The sequence below is a fragment of the Pseudoliparis swirei genome, chromosome 16 (assembly GCF_029220125.1).
Source record: "Pseudoliparis swirei isolate HS2019 ecotype Mariana Trench chromosome 16, NWPU_hadal_v1, whole genome shotgun sequence".
In the NCBI taxonomy this organism is placed as follows: domain Eukaryota; kingdom Metazoa; phylum Chordata; class Actinopteri; order Perciformes; family Liparidae; genus Pseudoliparis; species Pseudoliparis swirei.
The window spans coordinates 13,620,331-13,632,890 of record NC_079403.1 but is presented as its reverse complement, the minus strand read 5'-3'; the positions used below and the strand labels follow the sequence as shown (position 1 = coordinate 13,632,890).

Here is a 12,560-nt window from a genome sequence, read left to right as displayed (position 1 = left end):
CCTGTCACATGTGAAATAGATCTGTACTCAGAGTGGGAGGAGTTCCCTCCCTCCCTCCTCCCTCCCTCAGTCCGTTTTTACAAGCTGTTGCATGCAGCTTTCTCCACAACGCGTGGGTGACAGCAGAAGGATGAGAAGAAAGGTGGTAACTGCAGCTGCCTCGTGAATGAAGGCGCAATAATGCCTTGTGAGACGGTCTGGAGGCCCCGCGCATAAGAAAAAGAGATTTACTGTGAGTTAATCTGAAGAATTGGATTTGGAGTCGTCACCTGGGCTGAGAAGTTTGCCTCAAATTAACCAGCAGAGATGAGATCGAACACTTCTACAAGTTGGAGAGTCCGAGGCTGGATAACGTGCGTCCTCGTCACCTTTTACGCACAGGTAATAACACACTTGTAATAAATAGAAGGTTTCCAGGTACCTGATAACACAGTAAGGAGAGCATGTAATAGCCAGACTAGTGTCCCCTATATGCACCGTACGTTTTAGAAAAGGGCAATTGAAAAAACTGAAAACTCCTGATGTTGTATCTTGCGTGAGATGATGGGGAAGAACGGTAAACCAGAATATGTGTCATCACCTCAGATAAGTCGTATGAACTGGTCAAATGGAGAAGGTCGGGAATGGGGAGGGGGTGAATTTGTACACTGACTGGAAACAGTTGTGTTTGGGTTGAGTCCACCTCGTCTGTTCTGACCGCAAAAAGGCCGCTGGCAGCTGAACGCGCTTTCCCCCTGGACGAGTATTATCTCGCCAAATGGCTCATCGAGAATCTCATGAGCTCTTCCAGAGAAGATACTCCCAACGTGAGAAGCAAAAGTAGAGTCCAACAAGGTTCCGACAGCGATTTAAAAGGTTTGCAACAATACCCCAGCTGATCCCCTGCCACAGCTTAATTTAAGTGAATGGGCCGTGGCATGGTGTCTCTGTTGTTTAGTCCAGGGAGCTAACGCTGTGCAGGTGGAAGTATAGTTTATAGGATGTGGTCGTAGTGGTGGGACTGCCGGGCACCAGCCAGCTGCCACTGGCTGTGTGCCTGTTACTGTAAGTCAGCATCGTCCCGACTTTGACTGGAACAGACGCTCTTTCTTCCCTGTTTTTCTTCTCTCCTTCACAGACTTGTGTTGCAACAAATATCGCTTAGGCAGGGCACTGCGTCTTGTCCATGCAGAGATCCACAGAGGCATTGTAGCGCGGGAGACACATGGTGTCAAATGTTTTCAAGTAATGGCAACAAGAGTGTATAGCTGGGGAAAATAGTTAGTGTCTGGAAGGGAAGACAAGTTGTGCATCTACGTTTTTAGGTGACACTGCAAACCTTTGGCTTTGGGTTGTTCTCACCATGGTCTTGCCATTGCTGACTCACAGCATCCCCAAAGAATTCCCCTTAATGTTTTGGTTTTCAACCACTTTATCCAGTCAATTTCCAAACTGTCTGTGTAACATTGAGCAATACAAAATTACTTCAAGATGTCGATGCTCAAGATTACTTCAAGTGTCAATGCTCTCAAAACGGAGGTTTGGTGGATTCATGTATGTGCCTGTACCCCACATGGCTGCTTTAATATTGTATTAGCAATTCATGCATCTGAGCATCTTTCATTCGATTATCCATCGGCAATCTCTCACTATCTCTTTCCCAACTCCCTCCATCTAATATTCAACCAGTAATCATTTAATGGACCAAGAGCTTTTTTTCTAACCCGCTGGAGCTCCATCCATCCATCCACCGTCACGTCAGTAATCAGACTTGAGCCTCAGGCCTGCAGATCCAAGCTTGGTTTAACTATACAACAGCCACATCAAATTATTGGGAAAAACTGGCAGTAGTGTGTGACAATAGCTTTGTGTGGAGTCATCATTAGATTAGAATAGTTTTAACACTTTTATTATGGAGCTAACACAACCCAATTGAGCTCTGTCTTCTCTCAAAACTGCTTGCATCGTGTGTTTTCCCTCAGACAGCTGCCTCTGCCGTGTCACTTGATATCCGGCTTTTACTGAAAATCACAACCAGATTTTAACATGAGACATTGTAAACTGTGCATGAATATTACTTGAGTAATAATTGTTTTTCCATGGTTGAAGTTTTGAATATTTTTTATCAGATGTTTTAAAGTCCAGATTTTTTTACGGTATGGCAATTCAAATAGTTTGTTTCAATACATATTTAAAGAATGAATCAAATTTGCAAACATTGTGCTTAGATTAAACTGTGCGTTACACCTTTACAAGCCTTGTCATGGATAAGCTGATACTGGATAAAACTTGGCTCGATGCCAACGGCTGCCGTTATGCAAATTCTCTTGTATCCTGACTGCTGTTGGAATGCACTCAGTTTGATACGATCACACAACTGCTGGGAAAATATGTTCAGATTGGTAATAACGTTATATCACCATAGCAACAGGACACTTGATGACCCTTTGTCCTTTTTTTTACATTGAATGGCCCAAACTGACTATTTCCTCTTTTCCCTCCGTCATCATTCGACTCACACACACTCAAACTCAAGTGTATGTTTGAATCCCTACAGCAGATAAAGTTAGCTTTTTGGTTGGATATTCTATCATAACCTATAATCATATAGGGTGGATCTGCTCTTTTCCTCTTACATTTATATTTAGTGAGTCGAAACATACTGCCTTGCATAACTGACACCCAATATTTAGATGTGGCGGCAACAAAAATACAATTCCCAGCTTTCTTTTGGTTTCCTGTGCACTGTGTCCCAGTTGTATGGATTGACCGCCTCTTCTTTCATGTCTCTACATCTCTGTCTGTCCATTCATCCGCCTATCTACAGGACACAAACATGAACCTCTTATCATGGGAACCGTTACTTGTGTCACTTCTGCTGCAGCACATGATGATGATGATGATGATATATACTTTATTAATCCCCAAGGGGAAATTTATCGTAACAGTAGCAGCACCAATAAACTAAACACACAAGAATAAAAAATAAAATATAAAAAACAGGGATGAAAGATATAGAAGTATACAAAGTAAAATATAAAATAAATATATATGTATATATACAACATATATGCATACACAATACTAATGACAAATTAAATTAAATATAAAAATATTAAATATAGACAGTGTGCAAAATGCAAAGTGTGTGTATGTGTGTAGTGTAAATGAAATGTGTGTGTATGCATGGTCCCTGTTAGCGTTGCAGTCTGAGCTGTGAGCGAAGTGCATCATGATCCCTCCAGCTACGTTCTTAAACCAAGACTGGCTGATGTGTGAGAGGCTTAACGGGGGTAATTATCAGCCTCCGTGTTCTTGGTGTTGAAGCCCGGGGCCGGACAGACGGAAACAGAGTTCAGCATGGAGGTGTGAGAAAGAAAGGGACAGCTTGTGAAAGACGCATTGTTTTCTTTATCTAATCTAATAATATTGTGCCTCTTAAGATATTTATTTTGTAAACTAAGAATATAATTATTTTTAGGAAGGTTGACATTTGAGTCCAGGCGAATGCACCGTTGGAAAGAAAAGACGAGTTTGACGACAGACTGACTTGTAGCGGCCGCCTCTGGAAAGGCCAGGAGGATGGGTTGATCACATTTCACCCAACTGGACCTTTGCAGCACCAGCATTTCTTTAGACTACACATTACAGAATGAATGACTGAATTAGTGTATAATTTCATGGGAAAATAAGCTTTCAGAAGGGCTGAGTGAGGGAAAAGTAGAAGGTTTGATACCAGGTCAGAGTGCAGTCAGATTTATAGGTTGTATTCTTTTTACATTTAAATATAGACACTGTGGCTTTGGCACAGATACTGTCATAACAGCCAGATTCTCTAATTCAGCAATGTGGCTCGGAGTTCACCGGCCCCTAATTTAGTTTGGCTGGAACATGTGTCCAGTATGTGAGAGCCGGCACGGCTTACCTATGTGGCCTCTTTAAAAAAAAATCAAAGTTCCCCCTTATTGCTTAAAATATCCACAGATAAGGATATCAAGTATTATATCAAGTTTGAATATAATTAATTCACCATTCAACTTAACGGCTGCCTCAAGATTTGGTTTTATTCTCATTTACTGATTGGGCAAGTTGACCAATTCTGCCAGTAACATGGTGAGTGTCTTTAGCCGCTCACGAGTGGGGATCAGGAGAACAGCAGCAGCCAAAGGTTTTATTATTATTATTTCAAGCCAATTGGAGTGGATTTGATTAAATTCCAGTTACTTCTCCTGATGCGACTGCTATTGGTTTTGGTTTGATGGTTTGGAGGGTGTGCTGTGGTCAGGTGCTTCTGAGAGTATGGAAAGAATTCCTGGGCATGTCTTGTTTAACCATCCTCTTCCTCTCATTACTCACCACCATCTGAAAATATCCCTTGTGGATTTGAAAGATGAGCTAAAGAAGGAGAAGGTTTGCAGTAGAAAAGTGTGGCATGCATAAAACATTTTTTTTAAAGCACTGAAAAAAGATCTATGCTTTTGCTCTTCTTTAGAAGGAATCAAAGTTGAAGTTGAGTTTCTATTTTGTTTTTTGATAATGTCTATTTATATCTATAGATATATACTGTAAATATATATTCTCAAAAAAATGTCTTGTCACATGAAAAGCTATCTTCAAATTAACATAAAACTAATTTTATGTCCTGTTTTGTTTTCAGAACGCTGTCTCCAAACCTATCCGGTGTAATGAAACACAGTATTTATCGGGAGGCTCCAGGTGCTGCAAAAAGTGTCAACCAGGTAATAGCACACGCACACACACACACACACACACACACACACACATAGAAGAAAAACACAAGAAAGTAGCTTGTTTACACAACGGAAGTAGCATACAATAAAAATAGATTTCCATTCACAAAGATCCTAAATGAAAAGAGGAAGAATGTTTAAAAAAAGGAACATCTAAGCTAAAAACAGCCCTGACAACCACACACATTTTGCGTTGACATTTGGTCTACTAAAAATACTCTTTCATTTTAAGAGGAAAGGGGTTCTGATTTTGTCAATTTCATTTCTCTTTTCTTTTCTTCCATTAGAGTTGTTAACCCCCTGTCTTTCTTTATCCCTCTTTCTTTTTGGTTAGGCTTTCGTGTGTTTTCCGACTGCACTGAATCCCAACAGACGATATGCAACAAATGTAACCCGGGTGAATACCAGCCTGGCTGGACTGAACAGATGCGCTGTCTCCAGCAGAAGCGCTGTGACCACGGTCAGTACCAGCAGATCCGCCTGCAGAGTGGCCTTTCAGATGTAACACACATGATCATTCCTTTCAAGGAGCTGGACCTGCCTTTGCACTAATAGACTCTTACCATTGACTACCAGTTAAGGGTTTTATGGAGAGGCCTGAAAACCTTGTGGCAGAGGAGCCGTGTCGCTGCCTTTCCGGCCTCCAATGCTACCCCATCAACTGTGAGTACTGTGAGAGGATACCCACCTGCAGTGCTGGATATGGACTCGAGGTGGACCCCGGTGAGACTCGTGAACACAAAACGTACCTCAAACCATTACAGCAGCTGAGAGTGTCACTGAGAGCAATGCTACAATTTGTTCTTAATTCCAGAGTCTACTAATGGAAGGAAGACGTGTGTTGCATGTAAGAAAGGCTTCTTCTCCGCTGACAACAGTGCTGAACAATGCAAACCATGGACGAAGTGAGTTTCATACACACACACACACACACACACACAGGTTTTAGTCTGGAATCATGAAGGGAAAATGCAATTGGGTAGTTGTCGTGTGCCTCACCACCAACCAGCTGTGATGAGTAATACTCACACCACTTCCCCTGGAACCCTGGACCAGATACCACCTTCCACTGCCGGCCGGATGCGTGATGATGATGGCGGAGAGAGGGAGAATTTTGTTTTTCTCTCCATCTCTTCCTTTTTCGGTCCATTGCAGATTCATCTGTAACGGCTTTTAGGTTGGCTTATAAAATGTAGAGGGAAAGAAAAAACAACAACTAGTAGGTCCAGTTCTTCAAATACTCCCCCTGACTGTGTTTGTGATTTCATCCTCTCTTCCAGCTGCAAGGCTGGAGACAAGAGTGAAACACAGCCCGGCAGCGCTCAGGCTGATGCAGTGTGTGGACCATTTGTCTCTGGTAAGAGATGGAAGACATTGATACCACACAGAGCTGATGTAATGCACATTCAACCCCTCAAAATAAAGATACACTTTCCTCGGGCTCATGTAATCTCTGCTAATTGGATGTTTAATATAAATAGTGTGTGATTTATTTGTATCCTTTACAGATATTTATGACTTTTTCTACCTTTGGCAGAGGTTATGTGGAATGGAAAAGCAAGCTCTGAATGCCTCTATATTGCAGGTGCAGCTTCCTCCCGGGTTGTAGTTTCCGTGCTGTCAGTCATCACTGTTCTCTGCCTCCTCATCCTGCTCCTCTTCTGCTACAAGGACAAGCTGAAATTACTCACTGGTAAGTTACCGTCATATTCATATTGAAGTTCTTCTCTAGCTATGATGTTTCATTATTGTTATCTACATGAATATATGTTTTCAGGTGTCATACATTTCAGACATTGGTTTAAAAAAAGACATTTACCTACTCAAGTATTGAGTAAAAGTGACGATCTAACGCAGTGGTTCTCAAACGTTTTCTGTCACCACACGCTAAATTTGTATTGAAATAACAACTTTGTGTGACTCCTGGGACTCTTCTTTTTCAAATAATAGAATAAAGAAAATTGCAATCACTTTTAATTAAACTAGATTACTCCATCAGACAAAAAACAATACAAAGTGCAATCACTTTGTTAGAACAATGCAAATAAAGTTGTGCAAAAAAAACCTCATATTTGGAAAATAGCTTATTGTGGCTGCAATTAACATGGTTGGCATTGGATATCTTTTCAAGGTAATAACAATAAGAGCAACCGGTGCAAAACAAATTAGTGCAGATATTTTTGAGCCATCTAGTTGTATTAGTTGAAATTCACTCAGATTCTCAAAGGAATCAATATTCCCTTGATCAAAAGCCTGCTAATTAATCATAATAATTGAATTAATACATTTGACTCCAAAGAGTATTTTAAAGAAAATTATAAAACTGAGTCCAGCTACTCTTTGCAGAATAATATGTGTACACTTTTAATTGTATATACTGTCCTGTATGACACATGTCATCATATGACGGATGTTTAGTGTTACCTCTTTGCTGTACATCTTCACCATAAATTATTAAGATGTCTGCCACTGCATTGCATTCAGTATTAAGGTACAATGTTTGTTTTCTTTGTCTAGTAAACTTGCGATCCTGTGTCCAGAATCTGAAGAGGACTAGGATACAACAGGTAAAGTGAAGTTTGATTTAGAACGCTATGGAAATACATTGAAGCCAAATTGTTTGCAAGTAATCCCACCTACTTATTAGATTGTTTATGAAAGATAGGGAGGAGACCCCGGGGAAGACCCAGGACACGCTGGAGGGATTATATCTCCCAGCTGGCCTGGGAACGCCTCGGGATCCCCCAGAATGAGCTGGAAAATATTGCGGGTGAGAGGGAAGCCTGGGTCAACCTGCTGGGTCTGCTGCCCTCGCGACTCGACCCCGAATTAAGTGGATGAGAATGGATGGATGAAAAATATGATCAAAAGAAACAATCAGGAATAAATTATACGTCTATTACTACATGGTGTCAGCTTTTGGAAATCGCTTACATCTTACTACTCATGCACAAAATACCAGTAACTCACAATGCCCTTTCTTTGTTTCTGCTGTTCCAGGAGACCTTGGCCCCTCTTTACCACAGTGGAGCAGGAGGAGGATTAGGAGGTGGCCACAAGTATATCCCATGTGAGACGACCAAACTCATCTGCCAAGCACCCCACAGCCCCACCGATGAGCACCCATGCACCTATCCAACATCCGTTCCTGATGTCAAGGTCTCACTGCCCTTCACGGGGGAAAGGACAGAGGAAGAAGGGACCATAGGGAAGACAGTGATGGAGGATCAGAGTGAAGGGCCCGGAGAACCCGAGGAGGTGTCAGAAGAAGAGGAGGTTGTGAGTGTGTCCCCTCTGTTGGCAGGTTCTTGTGTGTGTGTCATTCCTGTCCATGAGCCTTTGGAAGTGGGGGAGAATGAGGACTGTAGTCAGGCTGTGAGCCCCGGGACTCCAGGAACCTGCTCATGCAGAGGGCTGGAGGGAGAGGAAAGTGGCAAAGAAGAGAAAAGTATGAGTGTCAGGACAGGCGCTAATGGAGAAAATGAACTCTGCCTGCCGCTGTCTCAAGCTCAGATGAGACCAGTCTTCAAACCTCACCTGACTGACAGGTCACTGGTAAAGCAGGAGGAATTGTACAGACTGGCAAGCACAGACTCCACCTCGACAGAGAACGCTACAACCTCTGCGATGACCTCGGTCAGCCCCTTGATGACTTCCTCATCCGTTGGAGATCTCTACCTAGACAAGCCCACTGAGACCTCGAACCCGGAGCAAGGTCACGGACTCTCCTGGGGGGATAGCAAGGGAATCAAACTCTCTTCTGGAGAGTTAGATATTGAGTGTTCACCTGAGAGCCTCCACAGTCAGCTGGCTGAACCAACGCTTACCTCAGGTTAGTACAAATGTAACACTTGCATTGTTTAGTCTGACATAAAGTCACAGTACAGTGTACCATCAAAGGATATTAGTATATTATGTCATAAGAAAATCATGAAAATATGTAGTCTAATAATACAATATATTATGTTCCAGAAAAAGTCCTAGTACGGCATAAATTTGTCCTTAAAATTTGATTAAAGGTCATTATAGAAAATGCGATAAAGTAATACTATATTATAACAAATGGTCATAGTATACTATATGAAAAGATACATAACAAAATAATAGTAAAGTATATGATTAAAAAGTCTTCCAATAATAAGTCTTTAAAAAGCCGTAGTGTAGTATGTCATAAAACAGTAATGCAAAATTAATATTATAGTATGTCAAAAAGAACGATAGTATATTATGTCATTAAAAAGCTACAACAAGTTATATTGTAAGTCATTACAAAGTCATACTATGAAATAGAAGAGTGTCATGAAAAGAAGTTGTGAAAAATAAAATCTAAATCTAAATAATAATAGTAAAAGTAATTGACTAAATTGTACCATAGATTATTTTACTTTTATTATTACCGAACCATTCCAAAAAACATTCCATCGTAGAAATGGGATTTTATACATCTGTCTGTTGATCATCAGAAAGTCACTTTTTTTTTAACCCTTGTGTTGCCTTCGGGTCAATTTGACCCGATTAAATATTACACCCTCCTGTCGCCTTCGGGTCAATATGACCCGATTCAATGTTTAACCCTCCTGTTACCTTTATATTTACTAACATATTTTACCCTTGAGGTCAATATGACCCCAGCTATTAAAATCTCCAGAAAATTATTAGAATTAATATTGTTTTCCAAGTTTAAGTGTGAGGTACTTTATGTTTGTTTGTTGACTCCCGAAAGAACACCGACATTAAACATTGAATCGGGTCAAATTGACCCGAAGGCAACACAAGGGTTAAAAACTCTCCTGGTGCATAAAAAAGATGATGTAGAGATGGATATATTTCCTGAATATTTTAGCTGTGACCCCTCAAACTGTCAATGAGAAGTGAACGCATCATGGTTGTGTGCTCATTGGCTCGTTACGAGACTGTTGGACTACAGTTGTCTTTGCTAGGTGGATTCTTGGTTCTTTGTTTATGTCCAGTCACCACCACAGGGTCATTCCCATACATGACTTGATATAGTAACCAGCAGCCTTCTCATTTCATAATGGGTGGGACTGGCGCAAATAGCAACACAAAGAAACAACACAAAGAAATGAATGTTGGTTTTAGTGGAAAGTTTCACTTTCACATGGTTTAACTTGTATTGTTCTCGTACAAGTTACACACACTGCCAAAAGGAAAAATCTCTGGAAAACATATTTATGTATTGTGCCTCAAACACTGAGTGTTTATGGTTCGCTGTAAGATCAAAACAGTCTGATGAGTTCAGTGGCTCATTTAAACTGGGGTATTTTTAGCTGATTATTCTGGTTTCATTATTTGATTACAGAATGTGTGTGATTGTGTGAAATATGCCTGATGACCGTCGGTATTGATAGCTTGACCCCGGACTTCAAAGGACCACACAGAAAGCAGGAATGAGATATCCGAGTGTTTGATGAGCAAGTGAACCACAGAACCACACTCCAACATACAAGTGGTGTGTGTGTGTGTCATTCTGAACTATGCCATCTTCAAAGCTACTGTTTACCCAGAGTTCCATAGGGTTGCGCAAAGTGACCACAGCTTTAATTGAAGCAAGATGTGCGCAGCTTAAGTAATACTTTTATAACCCTGCCCACCCAACAAAAAAACACACACTGACACACAAAAAGCTTTTGTGACTCTCACTGATGACTTGGTTCTTTAATTACACCCTGGATGAGTAGAACACCATTTCCCATGGTCATCTCAGGTGATTAAATGGATTCTCTGCATGCAATCTGTTTACAATTGTGAGTTCCATTTTAGTTCGTCTCACATCGTTCACACGTAGATGCTGGACAGTATTCAACATCAGTCATACGTTGGACTCTCAGCAGCTTCAGTTTGGGGGTTCAAATGCATTTGTTTAAGGACATATTAACAGCAGTAATCACCCAGTTATATTTTACTGCTCGAGGAACTAAACTGGCAGCTGTCCACGTAAAATGAGCAACATTTGGCAGAGAACTGTGTACAATTGTGGTTTTCGCTGAGAATGAGCTGGAATGGGGTACACAAGTTCAACTTTAGTCTTTGGTTTAAAAATCCTGTCAGCACACAATTGTTGGGCATCCAGAAGAAAAAAAATCAGCTTGACAGAAGAACCCAAAACAGATTCCACAAAGCTTTGTTTTCAAAGTTGTGGTGAGTTGACATAGTTTTGAGCTCGACCTCTCAGACTGATATTCCAGGAAAGGCTCTCAGATGGGGAACAGTGAGACACACTTACTGTGATTGGGTTTGTGTGTGTGCGCATGTGTGAACTGACATGAGCTGTGAGTCACTGAGGGCCGGCTTGTCCCGGCGGCTGGAAACTCAGACAAAATAGGAACCAGAGGCTTATTGTGGTGAAAGATGGCTTACAAAATATTGCATTTCCTAATTCACCTGGTTGGCTGCAAACCTTATATAAACAGTACATGAATAATAATAGATCAGTGGAAGTTTGTACTTTTCCTCTTGAGAAACATGCACAGTATTTGATGGAAATAAAGGTTAGACAGAGGTGAACATCATATTATTCTGCATTTATTCAGCCATGTCGGTAAAACCTTAAATCCAAATGAGTTGTTTTCAGAGGTCTTAAGTTTCTCACGCTAAAAAGCGCTGGACGCTGAAACAAAGAAGGCAGAAAGGATATGATATGGCGGTCTATGAAGCTGTGGCCTCTCTGCGGTCATCCTGCATGGTCATTACTCCCACTGTCCATTTGTCATCTGAGGTTAGCCAAGATATGATCCCATCTTCACTGACCATGAATAAAGCTTTATCTGGCTGTTTGTGGGGGCAGAATTTGAAGGCCATGTCTTGCACAACTGTACCATATATAAGCATCATTTCCCAATAAGGTGTCAATCTACCAATCGTTTTCAGTTAGAGTGGAACATGTTGATTTATTTGTCATGAAACCATGGCTTTTGTCACACTAGCCCACATTACAACAACAAAAAAGATGTACCACACAAATATTATCCATAAATAGTGCCCTATTTCCTATCCCTTTACCACACTTGTGCCTCTGTGTTTTCTACTTCTCACAATTCCCTCTTTTTCTCCTTCCCACATTTTTCCCTACAGGCCAGGTGTCTGGGAGCCACAACACCACCTTTATCTCCAGCGGTCAGGTGATGAACTTCAGCGGCGACGTCATAGTCGTCTATGTCAGCCAGACGTCTCTCGGTAGCGAAGGGGCGGGTCAGGATGACGCCTTCGGGAGCCCTGTCCAGGAAGAGGCCAATGAGACGGCTCTGTTTTTCCAGAGCGGCACGAGGCCTCAAGGGGACTCCATTAGTCAAAGCACCTTGCGAGATGAGACACTGCCAGTCCAGGAAGTGATGGAGGAGCGGCCGCTGGGGAAGTGAGAAGTGACTACTGGCTGTTTGTTGGTCAAAGAACATTATTGATCTCCTATACAGCCAATTGCCCACAAACTGCGCTACCTCTTTCCTTCAGGACAGTACGGTGATCATTTCAGTGACGATCAGTTCGGCAATGTTAAAATGACCCCCGATCATTGCTGCTGGTTACATCGCCTTAAATGTCTCAGCTCCTAACTGCAAGAAAAAAAGCCTGAATAAAGAAAATAAGGCTTTTATTTCAAATGAAGCTGACCAGAGAAAAACTTGTTAGGGATGTGGAGCTATCAATCTATGCCTACACCATTGGTTTGGATACATTTCACAAAGTCACTACATCTTGCCTCAGGCATCTCCAAAGTGCCTTTATTTCATTTTCCATTGGAAGGCTTCATGCTTTTTCAAATGGAAACTCCCTCCTTTCCAGACAAAGATGGGGAATTTTGCTGGGAATAAGTTG

The 12,560-nt window shown here is 41.4% G+C and overlaps 1 protein-coding gene across 1 annotated transcript in view; it reads left to right on the top strand.

The window, feature by feature from the left end:
- Positions 1–158: 158 nt before the first annotated feature.
- The window catches only part of tnfrsf11a (tumor necrosis factor receptor superfamily, member 11a, NFKB activator), a 13,298-nt gene continuing 896 nt past the window's right edge, over positions 159–12,560 (top strand). The window contains exons 1-10 of the mRNA XM_056434318.1: positions 159–381; positions 4,637–4,718; positions 5,065–5,190; positions 5,307–5,453; positions 5,545–5,635; positions 6,011–6,087; positions 6,316–6,423; positions 7,248–7,297; positions 7,731–8,562; positions 11,823–12,560. The exon at positions 11,823–12,560 is cut by the window's right edge and continues 896 nt beyond it. Of these exons, the coding sequence (XP_056290293.1) occupies positions 307–381; positions 4,637–4,718; positions 5,065–5,190; positions 5,307–5,453; positions 5,545–5,635; positions 6,011–6,087; positions 6,316–6,423; positions 7,248–7,297; positions 7,731–8,562; positions 11,823–12,106 (1,872 nt within the window). The 5' untranslated portion in view covers positions 159–306 and the 3' untranslated portion in view covers positions 12,107–12,560. The remainder of the gene's footprint in view (positions 382–4,636; positions 4,719–5,064; positions 5,191–5,306; positions 5,454–5,544; positions 5,636–6,010; positions 6,088–6,315; positions 6,424–7,247; positions 7,298–7,730; positions 8,563–11,822) is intronic.